This window comes from Gymnogyps californianus, chromosome 1 (assembly GCF_018139145.2).
Source record: "Gymnogyps californianus isolate 813 chromosome 1, ASM1813914v2, whole genome shotgun sequence".
Lineage (NCBI taxonomy): Eukaryota > Metazoa > Chordata > Aves > Accipitriformes > Cathartidae > Gymnogyps > Gymnogyps californianus.
This window is the reverse complement of record NC_059471.1, coordinates 4,099,225-4,122,393: the sequence shown is the minus strand read 5'-3', so window position 1 is coordinate 4,122,393 and position 23,169 is coordinate 4,099,225. Positions and strand designations below refer to the sequence as shown.

At 49.0% G+C, this 23,169-nt stretch overlaps 1 protein-coding gene across 1 annotated transcript in view; it reads left to right on the top strand.

Annotated features, from left to right (window-relative positions):
* Nucleotides 1–272: 272 nt before the first annotated feature.
* The window catches only part of GAB2 (GRB2 associated binding protein 2), a 36,177-nt gene continuing 13,280 nt past the window's right edge, over nucleotides 273–23,169 (top strand). The window contains exon 1 of the mRNA XM_050907771.1: nucleotides 273–573. Coding sequence (XP_050763728.1) covers nucleotides 312–573 — 262 coding nt within the window. The 5' untranslated portion in view covers nucleotides 273–311. The remainder of the gene's footprint in view (nucleotides 574–23,169) is intronic.

The window sequence follows — 23,169 nt, the reverse complement described above, 5'->3', positions numbered from 1 at the left end:
TAAGCCTCAAGACTAGCACTTTTTGGGGTCATCTTAAGCTACAATGATATTTCAGTATTTCATTCTCCCAGATAACCAGTGGGATTTGAGTATTGAACCAATGAGCTGAGCTGAGTCTGTGCACCTCTTGCAGGGATGTCCTGAGCAGCATCCTAGAGTATCCTGGGCAAAGAGGTGTCATGTCCATCTGTGTCACCCTGTGCCTGGCAGTGGTTTCTTGGCCCTTACGGCCTGAGTGATGGCGTTCATGCTTCCTCTCTTCTTGGTTTCAGGCATGGAAGAAACGCTGGTTCGTCCTGCGCAGCGGTCGGATGAGTGGCGACCCCGACGTCCTGGAGTACTACAAAAATGACCACTCCAAGAAACCTTTGCGTGTGATCAACCTCAATTTCTGCGAGCAAGTGGATGCAGGTCTGACCTTCAACAAGAAGGAGCTGCAAGACAGCTACATCTTTGACATCAAGACCAGTGACAGGACCTTCTACCTGGTGGCTGAGACCGAGGACGACATGAACAAGTGGGTTCGCAGCATCTGCCAGATCTGTGGCTTCAACCAGTCCGAGGAGAACACAGGTACCATAAGAGCCATGTCCGTGGCCAAGAGCATCTCCTGTCCTGTCCTCCCAATGGGGCCCAGCTCCTCTTTCAGATCAGACCTGTGGGGTGCAGCCTACCACAAGGCTGGGAGGGCCAGAGTGGGAAATGGTTGGACACGGGTGGAAACCTCCCTGAGGCTTTCCTACCTTTGACATCTGAAGCAGAGCAGGCTTTGCCCATCTGAGCCACCTAATTCATTTTTCCCCCAGTAACTGTAGACCTTTGAGTCTCTTATAAGAAGTCGGGGGGGTTTGGGGACTTTTTCAGCTGCAGCCTTTGTCCTCATCCATCACCGAAGTCCCTTTGAGAGTCGTGGGAACCAGCAGTGAAAATCCCCCTCATTCAGAGGTTTCAATCCCTTGGTGGCGTGGGTGAGAAGCTTTACTGGGACCATGTCCCTCCCCGCTGCGGTTGTCCCCACTGCTGACAGGCTCTCATGTGAAGGACAGACACATCCTCCCCACCTGCATCCCCATCTCCTCCTGGGACCTACTGGGAAAACTCTGGGAGGGGAGAGGAAAACACCAGGTGGTTTTGTGCAGCGGTGGGACCTGTTCCACCGGTCGTGCTCCACCATCCAAACTCAGTTGTGCTTTGGCAAGCCTCTGCAGTGAGCACCGGTGAGCTGCCTCCGCTTCCCGGCACCACGAGGGCTCACATAAATCCCAAGTGAGGTGGGATGGGGAGTGAGCATGGGATGCAATGCTGCGGTTGCCTGCTGGTCCCATTACACCTGGTAGCACCTCTAGGCATCTTTGCTTTATCTCATCCATGGTCCAGTCTCATCCAGGAGACTCCAGTCCCGTGCTCTGTCTACATGAAACTCCCCATAATAATGTCCAGCTTGAATCTGTTTTGCTCCCTCGCAGAGCAGCTGCCATCCGCGGGAGCTGAAACCCTGCCAAGAGCTTGTCAGGCAAGACAGCAAACAAAGCATCACAGCAGCGCGGATGCAATCTTCACCGACTGACGCATGAAACGGGACGTCACCTTGGCAATGGGTGTACAAGTGGTAGAAAGGATCCTTGATAACACCGCCAGCGCGGTCTTTCAGGGAAAGGTCAGGCTAAATAAATTACATCCCGTTCCGATGTCAGCAGCGCAGTCCTCGAGGTTCAGTGAAATCGCTCGGGCCCCTTTTTTAAGAGCTGTTTCGTTGCCGGATTTTCCATTTTGCGTGCGTTCAGCTGGGGGAACTGTTTTTCTTCCCATTTAGTAAAATGAGCTTTCAGCCCAGTGGCAGCGGGATCGATACTGGACTTCAGTGAAATATAAATCTGGGCAGCACAAGGAAAAACAATCTCCCGCTTGCAAGTACATCTGTCCCAAAGGGCACATAGGGCTTGTCAGGCTGCAGAGATCCAAGTGCTATTCCCTGCAGGATCATGGAGTGACATCAGCAAAAGAGGAACAAAAATCCCTACTTGTAACAAAATCACAGCTCGTTAATGCTGTAGGGAAAGTACCCACTTGAAACAGTACCCAGCTGCCGAAGCGTGATTTTCTGAGTCAGCCAAGAAAAAGCCTGCAATGGCGAACGCAGCAGATGTGTCCAGATGCTGCAGAAAAGAGGGAGCATGAATTATTCAGGGCTGGTGCTTCACTTTGGTGCTCGCCAAAGCAGTGACCCCACGCTCACCTTTCCTTCACCATCCCTGCTAAGTAATGGCAAATAAATCATTGATTTCCCAAAGTAGATAATGTTTGTTTGAAGGCCCCGCAGCCCGAGGCTGGGCAGAGAGGTTGAGGGATCGTTGCAGCGTGATGGGTATTGGGAGTCTTGTCCATCTTGGTGTGCATAAGCCCATCACCCATCCTTCATGATGGGTCAGCTGGAGGGAGAAATAAAACAGTCGTAGCAATATTTGTAACTGCTGTGCTCCCTCTTCGTCACCTCTTTGAAGCCATGGGTTGATGGATGGGAGAGGATGAGGAGTTTACATGAGATTAAGACAGATCCTGGGTAGAAGTAGAGCTTGGGACGTCTGGCATTTCTTTCTTAGACCTTCACCCCCTCATCTTCAAGCCTGTCTGTGCCTTATTGTGGCTTCTGCCTTGGAGCATGAATGAGTCAGTAATTGGATGCACCAAAAAGGGAAGGAAAAGGTAACCGTCATGGGCAGGAATAGTTCCATGCTAATTGTAGCAATTAATTAACTAAACCTCCGTCTCCCAGCAGACAGGCAGTGTGGCGGAACGAGATCAGAAACTGCCGGGGAAGCCGCTGTGCACATTTTTCTGGTTGTACTCGTTCCTGGGTGCGTGACTGCTTTATACTGACCCGAAAGCCTTTCTGGGTCCGGCCCCAAAGCCAGGCTGTTCCTGGCTGGGTTGTATTCGCATCCCGGCCGGGGAAACACTCCATCAGTGACAAAGGCATTTACTACCGTTGCCATCACATGCTGAATTACCTCCTGCTTGAAGGGATACCCCACATCAGCTGAGCCCCAGCCACCAGTCACAAGTTTGCTTTTAACCCACTGGTGGTGGAGGAAAAACTCATTAGATTTTGGGGCAGTTTGGGTAAAAGCCTGTTTCACCAGCTCCCCATGATGGTAGGGAAAAGACGGGTTTTGGTTAATTTTTAGCACGATTTAGTGAGCAAACGGGCAACCTGAAAGCAGCTGCACATGGTGATGCAAATTGGCTGCAAACCCTCTACAACAGCGCAGGACCATGCTTGGGTGCTGCCCACTCCCAGAAGGCAAAAAAATTAAAAGGCCAAATGAATTTATACCCTTTGATGCTTCTTCCTGTTTGCAGCTCGATGGGAGAGTGTAAATTTTCTGTCACTTGGTTTTCACATTAGTCCTTCATGTCCTGTCTAGACTGGGGGACTCTAAGGATTAAGAAATAGGATGGACTTTAGGGCTTTTTAACATCATGCTATGGTGAGCTGCTGGTTTAGCTGATTGCCACCTTCATTACACTTCTGGTTCGTCGAAAGGAAGCTCGTTTCAGCCTCAGGGACCTAAATGTCAGTGAAGTGGCGGGTACCGCCGGCTGCCCAGGCACCACTGAGGAGCAGCCGCTCTGCAAAGCCGCTGCGGTGGCTTCGTTCCCCCCCCAACCTGAAAATAATTGCAGAGCACTGCGATTACATCTGCCGGGAGAAGGAAATTAAATTGACTCTAAGGTGTTTACCCAGACTGCGGCGAACCTTTTTGTTTCTGTTAACACCTATTTACTTTGAGAGCTAATTACTATTTTTGAACAAGCAGAGCCTCACAGGATCCCGGCTCCTCCGTGGGTCCGAGGAAGCCGACAGTGCTCAAGGAAAGTAGATTTGCTCCTGGCTCAGCGCTGCTTTTACGCTGCAATTTGCATTGCTGCCACCTTGGCCAACTCAAATACGATGCGGGGGGGAGACCTGCCGGGAACCCTGAGCCACAGGCTGCGGGAGAAACGCAGGCGCGTGGGTATTTCAAACCATCTGCGTTTTCCCTGCCCTAGTGGGCAGGCAGCCAGGGCTCAGCTGTGAACTGGATTTTCTCATATACTTTGTTTGTTGGAATTAAAAAAAAAATACCAAATCCCACTAAACATATCTCGTGTGCCATTAACCCCTTCTGGAGCTGATGCTTCCACCAAATCCCCGCCTTGTCCCATTCCTGATACGACAGAGGCACAGCTATGGCAGCATATAATTTAATTTCTCGTGAACCAACGTGTGTCCTTGCAGTGAGCATGTCCTTGCAGGGGTCCTGTACACAGGTTAGTTATTTCAGTGGGGTCGATAACTTTATTAACTCTATCCCAATTTACTGTGCCACCCCCAGCACCTCCCTGGAGCTCCTCTTCCACCGCCTCCATGGGGCAGGGGCTCTCTCAGGGGCTTGGATTTGTGGGTGCTGAGCAAACACCTGGGCGTGTTTAAAAGCTTATTCATGCACGGCATTAATGCCCCTGTGCTAGAGGTTTAACCCAGCCATGGAAGCAGGGAAGGGAATATTTGCGAGTGAGTAAATGTCCTTGCTCTGAGCTGAAGGCTCCCGTCGCTCAGAGAGGGTGAGCAGGGCGTGGGAAAAGGATGGCGCTGGGTTCCCGCTCCGATGGGTTGTGTCTGGCAGCAGTGGCCTCTTCCACCCAGCCCAGGCATGTTGTCTTCTTTTTTTTTCATCTGGGACTTTATTTCTTTTGTTTATTTCTCTGCTTTCTGCCAGGGGGCTGCGCCAGGGCGGTCCCAGGCTCTGGCTCACTCCTCGCTCCATCTCCAAGGCTCGGCGCTGGCGTTTTGCATCGCAGCTGGGATCGATCCCCAGCAATCCCAAGGCTTTTACTGTCTCGCCGAACGCAAGTCAGGGCTGAGCATTAATGTTTAATGGAGACCTGAGTGTCTCTCATTCCTCCTTCAACTCAGCCGCGCTCACTCCAGCAGAGTTTGTCAGATCAGCCTCTGGACACCAGTCACTTTCCACTCACATTGATGAGAGCTCCTATGCCCCACGTGCATGGTCTCCACTGAGGGTCTCTTTGGCTTGATGCTGCCCCAGACCCTCCACCGGTTGCCCCCTTCCAGCCCATGAGAGCAAATTTATTGCTTTAGTACCCACTCGACTTGCTTTGGCTGGGGGTCCCGTATGGGTCGCTGGCTGGTTGCTCCCCAAACTGCTGCCTGCTCACACAGGCTGCCTGCAAGTCTGTGCTATGAGCCTATATGGCTACTCTTGCTCCCTCCTTGCTTCTCCCCCAAAAATATGTTGGTCCCAGCATCAGGCCAGCAATGCCTCACACCCCATCAGTTCCTTGCAGCCAGGTTTGCATGGGTATTTGCTGAGCAAAGGGAGCTCGAGGTGGGCTGTAGAAAAACCAGCACAAAGATACCCCTGAAGACTTGTTGGGAGGACAGGAGCTGCCCAAAAGCTCAGCAAAGAGGCTGCAGGTAGCAAGACTAGAGTAAAAACATGCATTTGCACATCGTACACCACCCACCTCCCCCAAACACCCCCGAATCGCTGGTGTTCGCCATCCCTGCACACAAGAGCGGGGCACCGGGGAGCCCACGCAAGGTGACGGCCCTGGGGCAGCCCCCGCGTTCCCGCTGCCACTGCCTCTCCCATGGCCAGGTGGAAGCAAAGCAGAGGGGAAACACTAATGACCACCACAAGACCAGGTACTTCCTTGCTGTTGTGCCCGGCACACGTCTCGTTCCTTCCATGCTTGTGCCCTGAAGGAGTTACAAGCCCAGTGCCGTGCGGGGGGCTGAGGAATGGGGGCTGAGAAATGGGGACAAGGAGGGAGATGTGGGGGTGTCCTTGTGTCCCTGAAAGCACCCGGGCCCTGATGTGCTTTGTTTCGGTGTCTGCAGGCAGCACTGCCACCTAAGGGCAGGCAAGCAGGCAGCCCCTTTTGGAGCCTTGTGCCCTCAAGCTGGGCCAGGACTTGACTCTGCAGCTTCTGTCGATGCAAGTTGATTCGTCTTGACTTCATCTTTAAGCTGTGGTACGGGTTGTACTTGGGTATCAGCTCATTTGGAGGCCAATCTGTCCCTCGGCAGACAGTACGATACTCTACGACGAGCGATGAGCGCAAAATGGCGATGAGCGAGCAATGAGTCTAGTGGAAGGTGTCCGTGCCCGTGGCAGGGGGGTTGGAACTAGATAATCTTTAAGGTTCCTTCCAATCCAAACGATTCTATGATTCTATCATCACAGTTGAGTTGAGCTTGACCCGTGGGGTGAATGGGGCAGATCTGGTTGGGTTCTCTCCGTGTATCCCAGCTTCCCATGTTCACCTACCTGAAGATCTAATGTCCCCTGCCCCATTTGGGACTCGAAGGTGGGCTGCGTTGAGACAGCAGTGTGGAGTCCTTGAGCCTTGAGCCCTTTCCTCTCACCCAACGTCCTACCATACATGTAGATGTAGCCTTTTCCTCAGTGTTCCCATCAATACTTTCTGCACTCAGCATCATGGAGCTCCTTCTTTTAAAACACCATATGTCACATCTAGACCCACTGGTTGCACATCTTGAGGGCATTTGAATCAGTCCCACCCATCCTTCTTACCATGTTCTGAGTTTTCCTAACAAGGGAAACATCCACGGCTGCAGATTCACTCTGGGAGGACAAATGCAGATGTCACGTCTCGGTCCCAGGCTTGACCCAGCCTTGCTGGAATGGACGGGGGAGACCCGACAACCCCAATTCACTTTGCACCAGGCTTATGGTTGAACTTCAGGTGCATGCGAATGCCTCCTTGCCTGAGTCCCAGTTCATCCCTTAGTCATCCTACCTCTTTAAATTTGTTCCAAACTTCCCTGACCCTGGTTTTCCTGCTCCACAAACAGCAAGTTATTTTAAGATCTGACACTGTTCAGCTTTTATTTCAGTGTAAACAATACCGGAGATGGAGTGGTCTTGGCACAAAGGAGCAGCTTGAGAGCAGTTAAGTGCCTGCTGCCTTTTTTCCCCCCCTTTTTTCCCTCTTTCCCTTTGGAGATGAGCTAGTTCAGGTGCTAATGAGTCTGCTGAAGAACAGAGAGCCGCCAACGACCCAAAATTTGCTTCCTGGAAGAGAGAAACAGGGAGAGATGTTGCTGATCTCTACCAGCTGGTCAGGGTCTCCTTGCTGTGATTCCCCTGGCATTTTGGAGAGGGAACCAATGGCGTTGAGAGTGAGATGTGTGCTGGTGGTTATAATCTGTCCACTTTTGGGGAGAAGATGGAAAAAGATGTCTAAAATGAGGTGAATCATTTGCACCCTGAAAGTTCCCATTTCTTTCCCTTGGCTCTCCAGGGAACCAGGACTGATAAGCTCAGGTGGACACATCCAGTTTGTAGACTCCTAAAACTCTGCTGAGATGAATCCCATCCATCTCAGGATTGCTGTCAAGATCTTTGAGATATCTGGATCTTCAAATGGTGTCATTTGTCATCATTTTGTTTACACCAGATGAGGATCAACCCCTACTATTCTTCCATACCTTATTCTTCTTGCTGTACTCAGCTCTTCATCATGTTGTGTTACCAGAAGCATTGCAGGACCAGAGTCAACACTGCGCTGCTGTGATGGTCATTGTCCTTAATACCAAGAGCAGATTTCTAGCCCATCTGGGTGCCAAGAAAAGGACTGAAGCAAGGATGCAGAGGGCTTTAGAAGCCAGAAAGCAAGAGAAAAGGTCTTAAGGTATCTACCTGATTAGAAAGCCAAGCTTCTGGCTTCAGGGGGTCTGATGCAATTGAATATCTGACGTTTGCAATGCTGGATCAACATTTTCTTCAGAGTTTGGGATTTGGAAATGTAGGAATTTTTAGAATTTTATTATTTAGATGTTTTATTGTGGCTGTGGATATTTTGGAGCGGTGGGACTGGAAAAATCCAGAAGATATGTCAGTCTTGTGTTTGCAAACCCATAACTCTGCCATCCCAGAGAGAGCCCTGGGAGACACGTGTTAGTTGAGCCCCCTTTAACCATACCTAGCATTGATGGGAACTGGCAGAGGATGCGGCTGTTTGTGGGAGCACCAGGTTTATAGGCAAAGAATGCTCTTATCTCACTGCAAATAATAAAACCATCAACCAGCAAAAAAGAAAATTTATGCTCAGCTTTCAAAAAAGACCAACAGCCAAATACTCCAGTTCTTCATGACTGTTTCCCAGCAGGCGCCCAGCACAAGGGTGTCCAACTGGCCTCTTCTGAAGATAAATATGGAGCTGGAGGACTGCGGCCTTTGGGGAAAATCCTGCCCTTTCCTGGCCAAAGTCCCACTGGGTTTGCTGAGCTGGGGCTGGGATTTGAGCTGGGAGGGAAGGAAGAAATGTCAAGTTCAAGAGGTTTGGGGTTTTTATAGAGCAAAAAGCATTGCCCAGCCTTTCCAGCACAGGTTTCCCAGCAGAGATTGGCAAGCTGCATTCATACCTCTCAGCCTTGCCTGGGGCTGTCTCCTGGGCCAGGTACCCAGAATCAGAAACCCATTTAAAATAATTCTTCGTTTTATAGTTGGCTTTTATTTCTACGAGCCCTGCGTGCATCAGGTCAGCCCCATTAGTTTAATGGGCACTGAGGAATTTTTAGGATGACTTACTGACCGTGGAAAAATGAGTGCGGCAGACGGTATCAGCATCACATCAAAAAGCAAAACCACGCAAAGCCTTTGGAAACAAAAACAGCTGATGGGCTTGGAGCGAAGCAACCGGCGAAGCGGCACTGTCTGAGCAAAACCGAGGGAGGGAAAGAGGGAGGGAGGGAGGGAGGCATTTTGGGTGTCGGCCAGCTGGGAGGAAACTCGCAGTCAGATTCGCCTGCATTTATATTTCCCAGAGGGGTCCTGGGACTGTTTTAGCCTGTGTGCCCCAGCCGTTCCATGTTGGGGTTCAAGGAGCTGTACCCCGTGTCTGCAAAGCTGCTCAGGTGTCAGGATGGGATGCGGATCTGCAGGCAATGCCCAACACATAGGGGCCAGGCTGGGAAACGTGATGGACACAGGACCCCAAAACATGTGTGCGAGCAAGTTGGAGGACACAGGAGAAAATCACAGAGACCTTTGTGGTGGATAATTTCAGGCAGTTTTTCACAGTGTGGCTCTTTTTCCCCCCAAGCCAACATATTTCCCCTTTTCTTCCCTCCATATATTTCACATTGTTCCCTCCAAACCTTTGACAGGGGCCATGGTTTATATGCCCTGAGTGCTGCTTTGTAACACTTGATAAAAGCCAGGACAGATTTAGACTCTCATTTCCCGGACCCCAATGCCTGTTTGTTTACTGGTTTGTATTGCTTTATATTTCCAATTAAAACCTAGCCTGAGTAAAGGGAAAGCTTTCTAAAGCCTTTAAAGCCTCTGAGTGAAGGCACACAGAGCAGGAAGGAGCCGTGAAGCTGTCGATTGCTGTGAACTTTCCATGACACCACTCCGGGTTTGTTTCCAGACTGATTTTTATTTATGAATGCAGTAGCGTTTATTACTGATTTTATCTGTAAAGATAACACTTCTTCCCTAGATGGTTTCTATGCTTCAGTTATAATTACTGCCTGCTTCTCAAACATACTTCTGCATTATTTAGTGTGGTACAATGTCAGAGCTGTAATGTTGGTGATTTATTACTTGGACTGTGGGGTTACACCTGATCCGGGAATGCCTGTGTCCGCATGTGTGCCCTGGCCACATCCCGGCTTCCTCTGGGAAGGCTGAGAACATCTCTCAGGGTCCCTCAGTGTAGATGTAGCCAAGAAACCAGTCTTCTGCTATGCTAGGTGCTGCACAAGCACTGAGCATAAAGGCAGCCTCTGCTCGAAGGGATTCATCATCGAGGCACAGCGTAGACGTGTTGGTGCATCTTTTCTTCTACCTGTAGCCATTTGCTGCCAGAGGCAGCTCGGTGATGGTACCTGCTCCGTCCAAGCTGGGAATGCTCTTAAAAGGGACACTTGGCTGCAGTTCCTGAAAAACTTGATGAAAAATGAGACTGTCCAGGAAAATAAGATGTCATTTACCTCTCCTGTTCCCCCCTTGCTCTCAGCCTGGTTCTTCTCTCTCTGGCAGTCAGACCTAGGAGGGGGTTACAGTTTCCACCAGGCATTCAATGAGCAGCTTAACTGTCGGACCATGCTTATGATCACTTTAAGCCACACAGGATGAAGCAAATACTTATGGTTAAGCCTGAAAAAACACCCCAACCGGAGTCTCTATCCTTGGCAATACTCAAAACCCAACTGGACACAGTCCTGAGCTGCTGTAGCTGCCCCTGCTTTGAGCAGGGGGTTGGGGTTGGACTAGACCATCTCCAGAGGTCCTTTCCAACCCAAATCTTCTGTGATTCTGTGATTTTTATGAATTTACACTGCAGGGAAATACCGGGCTTCAGAATATGGTGAGGAGCTGACATACCTCAGCAATCCCAGCAGGTAAAACTGGAATTGTTCCCTGTTAGCATCACCAGGGAAGTGGGAGGGCAGAGCATGAGATGAGACATTGCCTCATCTGAGTCCATATCACAGCATATTGTCTGATACCCCTTGGCTCTGGGTAAGTCCAGACTCAGGTTTTCTTACCCTTTTTGCTCTGTGTGATGTCCTTCATAGTCCTCCAGCTGCTCCATGGCTGGTGGTGAAGCTCTGGCACATCTCAGCCCTTACTGGGGATTCAGCTTCCTTTCATACTTACTGGGTCGTTGTCACATGCCGAGGAATGTGTCTGACTCTTTTGCACCTTTGACTGATTGCCACCCTTTATATCTGTTTATTAGGATGGAAAATAACATTTCACCTCAAAAATTTCATCATGTGTTCTTTCAGCTCCACATGACCAAATCCCATCCTGGCCAACACAGCTGCTCCTTGCCAATTTTTGGTATGATTGCCTTCCATCAATTTACTGCCAAATATATAAACTGCCCCTGTTCTTGTATGCCATTGCTTTTGAAAGTAAGCTGGAGTTGAGTGGCTCATTGCATTTGCTATTTTTTTTTTTTTCTTAACTGAAAACGAATCCTCTTTTTGAGGTGTTGGGCAGGCGTCTGGGCACTCGGGCACTTGCAAATACTTCATCATGTGTAAAAGTGTAGTGAATGGCTATTGCACTGCCTGTGGCTCCATCCTCACCTTTATCTCACGGCAGATCACCTGCCCTGCCAAGCACCACCTTGTTTGACATTGCTATCTGTGTAAACCATTGCCTCGAGCCTGCATATGCTTTGCACAGGCTCAACCTTGATATAAAGCCTTTATGATGGTAATTATTTTTGCTGGCTTGCCGACACAGTTCACATTGCTCTCAAATGAGTCATGATGAAGTCTTTCAAATACCCACTTGAAATCCATAAATTCTGTGATGAGTCTTTTTGCCAGTTGATGGTTGCTTTGATGATCAGTGTTAGGGTCAAAACCTGGTCAACACATGATCTTCCAGGTGAAAATGCTGCCTTCCTCTCTTGAGATTTGTCTGAAAAAAACTCCTGATAAAGCAGAAGACTTTGTCTTTCCTGGAGAGCACTGTAGTGTCTCTTCAGTCTTTACATTTTTATTTTTTTTAAGTATCTCAATCCCAGTTTCTTGACTCATGGCTTTTCCTCATCCTCAATCTTCATTCCACGAGTCTAAGAAAGGGGTGGATTTGTGATTTTCACCTGAAGCTCATTCACACTTTTACAGCTTTATTACAGGTTTTAAATACCATTGTATCTGTTCTTTGGCATCAACAAAACTCCTTCTGAGGGTCTGAGATCCTGCTGGCTTTTCTGTGATGCTCCAGAAACTCAATTCCACCGCTGCTGCTACCTTTAAGAAGAAGAACTCAGAGTACAGACTTGCAAATGCTTTTAATTTCTTTGGCACGATGCTGGAAGGACCACCCTGTCCTCTGCCTGCCACTAATACTTTTATGCAGATAAGTTCATGATGTCCTAGCCCTGCACAAACAGTGCTTCTTGCAGTAAAAAAATCCACTCACATATCTCAGTAATGAGAACACAGCTACTGTCTGGTGTCTGCCGGTGCGGTTTGAAGGGAATACCAACCCTGTGTTCACCGACCTGTATGACACAGAGTGGTTTGTTTTACAGACAAAGTGGCTTAAAGAATTAATACTGCCATGAGTGCAAGAATGCCCTCAGTTGTATTAGATAAGTTAAAATATTTGCTTTAATAAGGTTTATAAATGATGAAGTGAGGCCCAAATCAGCTTTCCCTGTGGGTGCGTTGCTGCATGAGTGATCCCTGTGTAGTTCTTAGCTGTCTCTGAAGCATTTGGAGATGGAAATCTGGAGCAGGCTAGCTTCTGGTACGGTCTGGTCCTGGTAATTCCTGCATTCCTGTGGTTGTAGCCAAAATCCATTATATCATGGCTTATTCCTCCCAGCATCTGCGGAGAGAAAGGGATCCAATGCACTGCATATTTGTTACAAACCACTTTTTCATCCCACGGGTGAAGGACTCTGTGGTAGTGGTGAGAGGGGCACCAAGTGTTGGATCTCATCCAGATCTGTTTCAGCAGCCAAATACACCGAGTTCGGACATGGGTCATCTAGGTAATTAAAAAAAATTAAAATAAATCCCATTCCTGTGAGGAAGGAAGAGTTCTCGGAAGTGGCACGTGTGGAGTCTGAGCAAGCTGATGCTGGGGGAATGCTTCCCTTGCAGCGAGCGGAGCGGGTGGCAAGCCCATCACAAGCTCCACTTCAGAGGTGGTAAAAATTCAGCGTGTTCGTTTTCACTCTCACTGGAATCCATTTTCATCTGCTTTCAGCGTCGATTTTGATTCACACCTTTTCATTCTGAATTTGAATGCCTTTCAGAAAAAATCAAGAGTTTCGCTCAGAATTGTGCTTTCACATCTAAAAAGCACATGATGATGATCTTCAGCTGAAGAAGGGCGATCCACCCCCAAAAAACGATCCACTCTGATGAGAAAGAATTGAAACACCTTGACCTTCTCCCCTTTTACTTAAAATTCGCTTTTATCCTCTAAAGGTTTCTTGTAATTTCTGGCTGCAAGCGATCCCTTGGCAAGCTCCTATGTTGATTAAATGGCGTTTTCCAGCTGGAGAATGTCAGAACATTTTCAGCTGGCCCTAAGCCAAGCGCGAAGCACGGGCGATGCACCGGGCAAGAAGATGTGGATTTTGGTCTGGGTGCTAGTACCATCTGTGGTGTTTGCAAGGATGGGCGCAGCTGCAAGGGTGATAATGTAATCTGGCTCTTCGGGGTTTTAAGGATGGGCTCACCGCACTTTGCGAGCTGCATTTGAGTGAGGAAGAGGAGGGTGAGGAGCTGCTGAATAAGCCCATGGGATGGTTCACAACCCATGAGAGAGCATCAGGGGAGAGAGGGTTTGCTCCAGTCTTCCGATGCTGGAGGAGGTTTTGTTCCTGAGTCAGGGAATGAGGAATGCCAAAATCCAAAAATATTACCCTCAAGGAGATTGTGATAAATCTGTCTTGCCGGAGTCTCCTGAGGACCAAGCTCTACATTATGCTCCGTTGCCCCACTAAACCCAGCTCTGCTGCTGCTGTGCGTTAAAAATAACCACAAAACCAGCCCATGCTTTAGTGCACAAGGTTCAAACAGCAACATCCATGCTGGGAGCTTGCCTCGCTGCTCAGTGCAGAAATATCCAGCAGGGAGAGATCTGCTTGTCCGCGACCAGACGTCACAGGGAGATGGAGGGTATCCAGATGGAAACGGTCATGCACAGAGATCAGCAATGCAAGAGCGTAACGTGGAGCTGAACTGATGGCAACCAAAGTCCAAGGGGATGTTAAACCCAGCAGGATTCAGGACTCCAGCCAACCCTGCATCTCCTTTAACCACCTTCAGCTCTTCCTTGGGGTGGTCCCGGAGGGGTATGAGCCATGGTGGATGGGGAATGTTGGGACGGGGATAGGGCTGGGGCTGACCCTAACCCAAAAGCGCTTGAGGGAGAGGCTGCCAGCCCCGCGTTTCTGAGCGCGAATACCAGGCTAACATATTGCTGCGCTGCTTTCAACCCACACCAGTTCTTGCCTTTGGCACAAGCCGCGCTCCCCAGTCCCTGCCAAACCAGTACAGATGTTTTAACACTCACCGGAGCCCAGATAATTACAAACAGAACGGAGAGACTGGTCGGGGTTGTTTTCTTTTCATTGCCTGAACTCTCAGCCGTTCTCAAGCGAGATGCCTCCCACTTTCTGACATTGCTTTCAAAGACATTTTTGTGGGCCGCATTGCTAATACTCGTTTTATTAGGGGAACGCTGAGAAGCCCCAACCAGGATGAGGATCGCACCATGCCCACTGACGTAATGGTGACCGCAGAGTGAAACAAGTGCAGGGAAGACGAGTGGAGCAGCTGGGAAAACATTTTCATGGGAAATTAGAGCTGGTTTCTAAACAGTAGCTTTCCAGCCATGGCATTGCAAAGCTCAGCTCATTTTCAAATGGGTTTGGGGAGTGTTTTCGATGGGACGAAACCATACGATCAGCTGGTGGGCACTGGCCAGAGGATGCTGCAGGTCCTTCCCATCCTAGATCCTCATGGGAGACAGTGCCCGTCATGGCGAGCTTGTGAGCAGAGCAGATGAGATGAAGGAGGGAGCAGCATCTCCTGTTTTAATGGGGGGAAGCCAGCAGCAAACACCTTCTTCCTGGTCTGTGCTTGTACAGCCCTAAGATATGGGAGTCTGGCCCATGATCAGGAGCTATGTTCCCTCAGGCCATTTGCAAATAGCCAGGTTTGAGTTTAACCAATGAGAACTGATTTAGCATGAATGAAACCAGTTGTCATATGCATCTCCCCTGGGGACACTTAGAAAGTATCTGTGGGGAGGAGGACCAAGAAAGCCTCCTCAGGCTTCACATCTACACGAACCTCGTGTCTACTCACCCTTTTTCCATCAGGATGCTTTGAGGTCCTCCTGGACATGCAGGTTCATTTTGTCCTTGCGTTCGTTATCACAGCTGATAACTGGTTGGGTGGAAGATGACTGGCACAAGCCCACCAACCCTGGTGGGCTCAAGCCATCTTCATGGCTCTCCCCTCAATCCCTGCTGCGAAATTCCTCGTTTGCCATGCCCAGTCATGAAGATTTTCATCCGACATTATTCCAGTTCGTTTCTGGTTGCTGTGGAGACCAATTTAAATGAAACTCTAGTATTTTGAAAGAGAATATGATTCTAAGTCATTTGCGATGCAAGGTCCCATGCTAATAGCATTAGCATATTATTTGATTATGGCGATGTGTAGGGAATAAATTCCAAGTCCTTTTGCCATCATTGCATCTTAAAAGAAGAGGAAGAGAAAAAACTCCAGGTTTTAGCTGATACTGAAGACCTTTACTGCAGGTGAACTCATGATTTCTGAATGCATAAAGCTTTGGGGGTCACAGGCATTTTTAACCTCATGGCAATGAGAATGGCTCCCTGGAAGGGACTTTTTCTTTCTCTGCTTTCACTGAGCACTGTTAATAGACTGCCTAATGGGCAGGACTCAGCTTTTTAATGATGGATAGAGAGATCCAGGATGGCTTTTTGAGCTGCTTGCATTTTTTCTGGAGTGGTGGTGTGGCAGAACCCAGCTAGAGAGCGGCTGTGCAAGGTGCAATCCTCCCATCGCTTGCAGAGATTTTTCTTCTTGCATTTTACCCTCAACATCTTAGGAATGATTTTGCCTTCAGGGCTTCTTTAGATGATTCTATTATGTGGACAGGGTATGCCCATACCCCTAAATGAAAAAAAATGCACGGAAAACCTTTGCAGTGAGGCTTGTTTTGAGAGCAAAGGCTGCAGAGATGGAAAAGGGAGAGCTGAACTTCCAGCAAGAAAAATACCCAAGCCAAACTATTTTATTTTTCTGAGTCTCCATCCCTAAGGGCATGTTTTCTGGGGATGAACTGACCCTTGCTCGCACTGACCCCTGGGCCACTTTCCCTGCTGGTTCAGGGACGCGGTATTGCAGCCACGAGGGTTAATGACTTCTTTTGTCTCCTCTTTCGCCTTTTGCAGTCAATGCAGCTCATATTGCCCCGTCTGGCTCACCTGAAAAATTCAGAGCTCTACCACAAGCCCTTGTCCCCATCTTCCCCCCTACCCCCTGTGCAGCACCCACCTCCCTTTCCTTTTAACCCGTCGGCTAAAATACCACCCAGGGAGCAAAAAATAACATTAATCCCAGAGTGAGGAGAGAAAAACAGGCCCAAACTCCTGCGGTTTGGTCCCAAATGCACCCATGAAGTAGGGGGTTCTAAGAGCAGAAATTTGGGGATCCTCTTCCTTTCCCCATCGCTGCCTTGCTGAGCGATGGCGAAGCAGACTCTTAGCAGCACTGCTGTTTTATTGACTCCCCAGCAAACCGGGAGTTATAGTGTTTCTCCCCCAAGGTAAGGAGAGATTGAAATGAATTACTTCTGTAAAGAGTCGGGAATGGCAGTTCTTCTATAATACAAAGTGCAAATATTTGGGCCTTTTGTGTGCTCCCTTGAATAGAAATGGTACTAAATCATGCATAAGTAAAATGAGTTCACATTTCCTCCTATCGAAAGTTTTCCTTTGCTCTCCTGGAGCATTAAAGGCCTACACTCCCGTCGCCATAAAAAGAGCTATAAAATTTAAAGCGAGCCGTTAAGAAGCCCTGGCTGGGATGATGCTGGGATGATACTGGGATTCATCCTTTCTCCTTCTCCATCCCTGCTAAGTGAGGCGTGCACCCATGTTTGCTCAAGCAAGGAAAGGCGCCCACATACTGCTCGCAGTGAACAATAAGGAGGATGAGAAGAAATTTGTTGAGGACCTAAAAGCAAGTTTTTTCTGGACCAGGGGATGCAAAGTCGATGGTGCACCAGCTTCTGGGCTTTCACCCTGATCATTGGTGGCATGTTGGACCATGGCACTGGGTGAGACTGCGTTGGCATGATGTCCAAGGGAAAGCCTAGTTAGGAAACGCCAAAATCACTAATCATCATCATCATCATCATCAATAATAATTAAAAATTATAATAACCAATAATAATAACCAATGCGATCCTCCAAAACAGGATGCTGGAGCTTCATTTCACATAGTGAGAAAGCCGGTTTGATGCTGGGCCATCATGAGGCTGCCTCTGGCAGGGGAAAAAACCTTTTCTCATACAAATGTGTCATCTCTTTCGATAGCTCTTAGCTTTCAACAGCTTCAGCCCTGTCCTGCAGCACTGGGCTCCACAGACTGCTCGTACCTCCAGCCAGATTTGCTAAGGATGCCCCTGGCATCTGCAGGAATCGCATATGCCACCCACAGACAGAAAGCAGCTAATCCTGCACATCCTCATTGCCTTGTTTTTGCCACCTTATCCCTACCCTGAAAAAGGCAAAAATACCCCCCTTGAGACCACTTTGTGTTTTATACAGTTACAGCTCACCATCTTTGCCCTTTCCCTCTGTTCCAGCCTTTTCTTTCCTTTTTTTTTTCTTTTTCCCATTTAATCCCTCGTCAAATTGGTTTTGCAATGTCAGAGATGATGATTCATGAAGCAGAGGGTCAGAGACGAGGTTAGTTCTGCGGAGCAAATGAAGCCTGTCCCAGCCCACGCTACCGCCCTGGGATTGTCCTTCGTCCCTGGCTGTAGGTTGTTGTCCCACTCCAGGGCTCTCAGATAAGGGTGTCCCAGGTGGGATGCTCAAGGTCGCGCGTAAGCCGGGGCTGCGAGCATCCACGTTCATCAGCTTTTATCTCCAGCACTGAAGCCCTTATAACAAAAATAAGTAGGTGCACACCAGGACCAGGCATCCCCGTCTGGCCAAATGTTAGACCTCCAAATATTGACACGAAAGGTTGAGCTCCACGATCGAGCGGCAGATTTGCTCTTTAAAGGGTAGCCGCCATGTGCGGGGCGTGCTGATATGATACAGAGCTGGGTCACTGCCATCAAGGGATGTTTCCCAGGGCAGGGATGGGATTTTGGGCACAGCCTCATCTCACAGAAGCAAACCTGTGTTCTCCAGGGAGAAGCATCGCATCGTTTCTATTGCAGTCTCTCTCCCTTCTGCCCCTTCGTCCTTCAAAGAATTGATTGCTGTTAAAATAACTGAGATATATAATGCTTTGAGGTCAGGATGATCTGACTTGGCTCCTTTCCCTCTCTTCTCGCTCACTCACTCTCCAGCGCTGTGATTTTTTCCCCCGGTTCCCATGCTTCTCCAAGGCAAATGTTCCTACGTTACCACTATTTTTTAGTTGTTTCATACAAATGCAAGCAGAGCGCTGACACTAAAGGGCAGAGACGATGCTATTTATTGCCACTCATCTTTGTCTCACTGTTTCTCCCAGCAACTCTTTCTCAGGTAATTCTCCCCATCCTGTGTTGGATGCTTAAATAATTGGGGGATTTCACTGTTGTCGGTAGAGGAAACCTAAGGTGACCAGCTTAGGCTAAGTATCATTTCGATGGCTGAAACTAGGTAAGAGAAACCATGCCCTTAACCCTCTGTGCAGCAGATCCCTGTCTGTAAAGCGGTGATTCTCCTCCTTTCCTTTGGCCAGTCTGTCCTGACCGGTTTCTCAAAGCAAATGGAAATAAGCAGCAGAAACTGGAAAGGAAAAGCTCAAAAGCCCGATGTCACTGTTGTCCCCACCCGTCAGCTCCTCTGCGGTGGAGGATGCAGCTGTGCCCCATCCTCGCTTTTGGGGAGCTCCACTCCCCCTGCTTGGCACCCAAAATTCGGGCAACGCCTGAATATTAGGGTACCTGTGTCCTCGCACGCAGCTCCCCACCCTGATGGAAATCGGAGAAGGGCAATTATCCAAATCAGATGCCCTTTCCCACTAATCTGCCGGAGGAAACCTTCAGCGGGCGACCTGCCAAGGCATCCTCAGACTGACAACAGCTTTTCCAAATGCCATCCAACTCGTAGGCAATAGGGAAAGCTCGGTAAATAAACCTTCCTCGGGTGCCATGCTCATCCTCGTGGCATCCCAGGGCCTCCTGGCAGCACAGTGGCGTGGTGACTCATCCATCGGACATGTTGTTTGTTCTCTCCTTGCCAGGAGAAGCACGTGGAAGGCTTGTTTTGGTAGGGTTGTTTGTCTTTTTTTAAATTTTTTTTTTGTATTTGTGCTTGAGGAGTGAGCTGGCAGCGAAAGCGGAGGTGCAGGCAGATTCCCACAGAAGGTTCCCCCTTTTTTTGCTAATAAATGATGGAGGTGCTCCGAAGAGTGAGGAAGACGATAATGCATGAGCACGCTCCGCCCTGTGCTGTCCTAGGGATTATTTCTAGTAGATTTCTACTATTCCCTCCTGAAAAAAAATCTCATCGGCTGTAAGTTTTAACTGGCACAAAGTCAGCAGCTCAGTTCGAGGCGTTTCGTGGCCTTATTTGCCAGGGCAGATCTGAGAAGCCCTTATCTGCGAGGCCCCTTGGACCAGCTCGCCCTTGCCAGCGCGGTGTGGGCATCATGGGGAATTTCGTGCTGCTCAGGGATGCCAAGCAAACCTGGCACCTTTGCCATGAACATCGATGGGAGCGCAGGAATTTAGCTACACCCAAAAATCGCCGCCTTCCCAGGGGCATCATTTCAAGTCCATGGGATACAGGGAGCTGTAGTCCCAGCCTCTGCCTTCAGGTAGGGAAAGCTGTCATCCCGGCTCCGGTGAAAAAGGCCGTTCTGAGCAACAACTTCTGAAAGAGGCTGAGTAATTATTTCGCTCGGATAAGCCCAGGAACATTGTGTGAAGCTATGTGCACACAGCAATAGTCGAGCGCTCTGAGCAAGGGAGTTCAGAGCTGTCAGCAAGGAGGGAAATACCACTTTGGGGGATTGAAAACATTCATAAAAAATTCCTGGCTCCCAGCCTAGTCCATCCCGTTGCCGGCCATGCTCACAGCTGCTTTTTTTTTGCTTCGGGGATGGAGTTGCAAGGAGGTTTTTTCCCCCTTTGCTGCAACACATGGCCAAAAAGGTGCATCTTAACCTGGACTAGTGAGTGCCGAGCCTTCGGATGACCGAAGCCCTCCTGGCACCGTGGGGTTTTGCAGGGCCGTGCTGGTTTGTTCCCACCGAGCCTCTGGCTCGCTTTCTCGCAGGGACCAGCGCAACAGCTGTAGCATGAGCCCAGCGAGATGTATGCATGCAAGTCATGCTGCTGACATAAAATTTTAAATTGTGGGCGTCCAACGCTGCCTTTTCCAGACCGTGAGAGTCCAATTCCCCGAACTCGGAGGAGAACCGGCCAGGAAACGTGGGTTTAAGATGACACTTCCCACATGGCCCCGCTACATAACCTTAACTCTGCCCCCCTGGGAATGGCAATAGGAACTGGAACAGGATCTTATCCCTCCTTGGCTGTATTTGATACATTCCCTCAACATAAACACAAGATATCAACATAAAGCCAAGGGATTTGAAGGCTACGTCTATGCTGTTAAATAAAGGAGGGCCACGGGTTTATCCATGGCCCCAAGGTGGATGGCCATGAGGGATGGAGAAGCATCATTCTTTTTGGCTCGTGGTCAGATTGAGTTGAGCATCTTTGGTCATGATGCGGGTGGGACCAATGCCTGGAGGCGTCTGGATGGGACCCCCTGGAGGTTATTCACTAAGTGCCCCGCATGGACACGGGAAAGGAGTGTTGGTCCTCATCGCCTGGGAGCTGGGCACTGCAGCATGGCGAGGTGAAATGGCTTTGGGACCTCTGGCTCATAATTCATCCTGTATGCCTTACCCTCATAGGGATTTCTCTCTGTTTCAGGCCAACGTGAGAGCACAAATGTCTTGACTTTTCCCTTTAGCATGTACTAGTCATCAAATACTATTTTTCTGCTTCAATTTCCTTTCTTGCCTCCTTTTCAGCCCCCCCAGCAGAACCCATCATCAGCGTGTGACCTGGGCGCATGAGCTGCCCTTTTTTTTAGTGCAAAAAAACCCCACAACATAAAAAATACAGAGCAATCTTGGCAGTCCCCTTCTGCAGCCGCAGGATTTATCTTCCCAGCACTTGCAATACCCTCCCAGGCCCATGAAGCAATCCATCTCTCACCTGCTATTACGGAGTTCATCTCACAGACCTAATGGAGTACGTGAGTCCTGAATTGGCTCCCGCTAATGCTCTCGGTGGCCGGGTCGCTGTGGGAAGCGAGCTGGGAATTAATTTTGAAAATCAATGCAGACGCCAATAGAGCGGCTTCCCCTGGGGAAGCGACGTGCTTTTACCAGGCGTTGCCGCCCGCTCCCCTTCGTCCCCCATTTTCTTTTAGGCAGTCAGAGTAACCGTGGAGTAATTAATCCTGCTTTCAGTGAGTGCATCTTTTGCGCTGCGCTCTCTGGTTTCCCCAAATCAGACTGATTTTTCAGAAAAGATTAGGGTCTCTTGGCAGTGCAGGATTCACTGGGCTCCTCAAAGTGTTGTGATTCGAATTTGTTGTGCCCTGGCGTGATGCTGGGGACCATCTCCTCTGTGCAGCCCCATCTCTCCCCTTAGGCTGTGTTGGCACAAATAAATCGGTGTAATTTCTAACTCCTGGGTATATTATGGCCTGCCATGGCTTTTCCGTACAATGGCAAGTGCAGAGCCTGCAGGGATAGTGTTGGAGGACTGCTCAGGCCAGAGGGACTCCAACCCAGCGCAGTTCACAGTTGTCCCCAGAGGCAACCTTCATGCTGGGATGGGGACACAACACTAACCTGTCATCCTCACACCATGCTTGGAAGAGTCTTGGCCGAAGCCCAATGTCATGGGCAATTCCTGGCCATGATTCAGGAGGCAACAAGAGCGGGGGGCTGTTCCTGAGAGGCACTTTGGGTGCAGCCCCCCTGTTTTTGATAGCAATGTGGGTATGGGCTCTACCATGCTGGTTGACCTCAAAGCACTTGATTTGGGACTAACATTTGGGACTTGCAGAGCTCTCAAGACTCCTTTTCCAATGGGGATCAGTCTGCACTGCTACGGCATAAATATTTAATAAGAATGAGGGTCAAGGCACTGTTTTGTCCAAGGACAGTGAGATGGCCATTTACTCCCATGAAGAGTGCCAAGGGATCTTTAATGCCCATGCAAAGAAGACAGGAATTGGAGTTTTAAGCTCTCATTCCCCACCATTAATGTCAATGTTAAATATTGATCCTTTCTGTGTTTAGCACAAACCAAACAACAGAGTCGAGCCATGCTCTTTGGCTTTTATTAATGTACTTTTTCTACATCGGGTGAAGTTTGCAGTAACGCCAGGAAAAAAAATGTAGCGGCAGTGAACGAGCAGCAGACAGATCGATTTTGTATCTTGACACGATTCAGCAGTCGGTGAAAAATCACCCCGTGCGGAGCATCTCCTTGTCCGAGCCATGGCAGCCATTTTGCAGAGAACTCATTTGTCTGCAGTGTAAGAGAGCCAGGCCCAAAACTTCTGGTAGGATCTGGGATTTGAGGGAAGGAATGGAAAAAGGAGGTTGGAAATCTGTAAAATCCTCCTTGTGCCTGTGTCGGAGCAGGTTCCCTTATGGATATCTGAAGTCAAATTTGAAGAGCAGGTGGACATTGTGTTGGGGGAAACCTGGGAGCAATCCCTAAATCAGTGGTGGCCAGAAAATGGGTGGATTTACGCAGGGAAAGGTGGTCTTTTTGTTAGGGTTTGGGTTTTTTCTGCATTTTGCATCAGCACCAAATAAATCACAGCTATTATAAAGGGTGACTTCAGTGAACCACGATGAGTGGTTTTCACATGCCAGGAGTGCATGCATGGCAGGGACACCATGCGTGGTCTTCCGCATGGTCTTCTGCAGCCAGAAATGGATCAGCTTTCCCAAAATATTCTGCAGCTTGTGGGTTTTGTGGGGGTTCTTTTTGTAATGTGGGTTTACAGTTTGGCTGTAAAAATTAATCCCTTGTTCAGATTCTTGGAGCATGCTTATTAGAGGGCTGGAGTAGCCAGGTGATTATTCCTGACCTCTGGCATATTCTTCGTTGAAATGAATTTAATCTTTTAAAGTGTATTTCTCCTTGAGCAAGGGGAGCAGGCACTAGGAGTCCCACCTTGGGTCTGCATCCCATTTTACTAGCAGAAAACAGCAGGAATTATTTTGAGGTTACAAAATTAATAGAGAATTGGGGAACGTGGGAATATTTTTCATTTCTGCTGTCATTATGTTCATCCACATTCCCACCCTGTGCCTTGGTTTACCCAACTGTGAAAGGATAA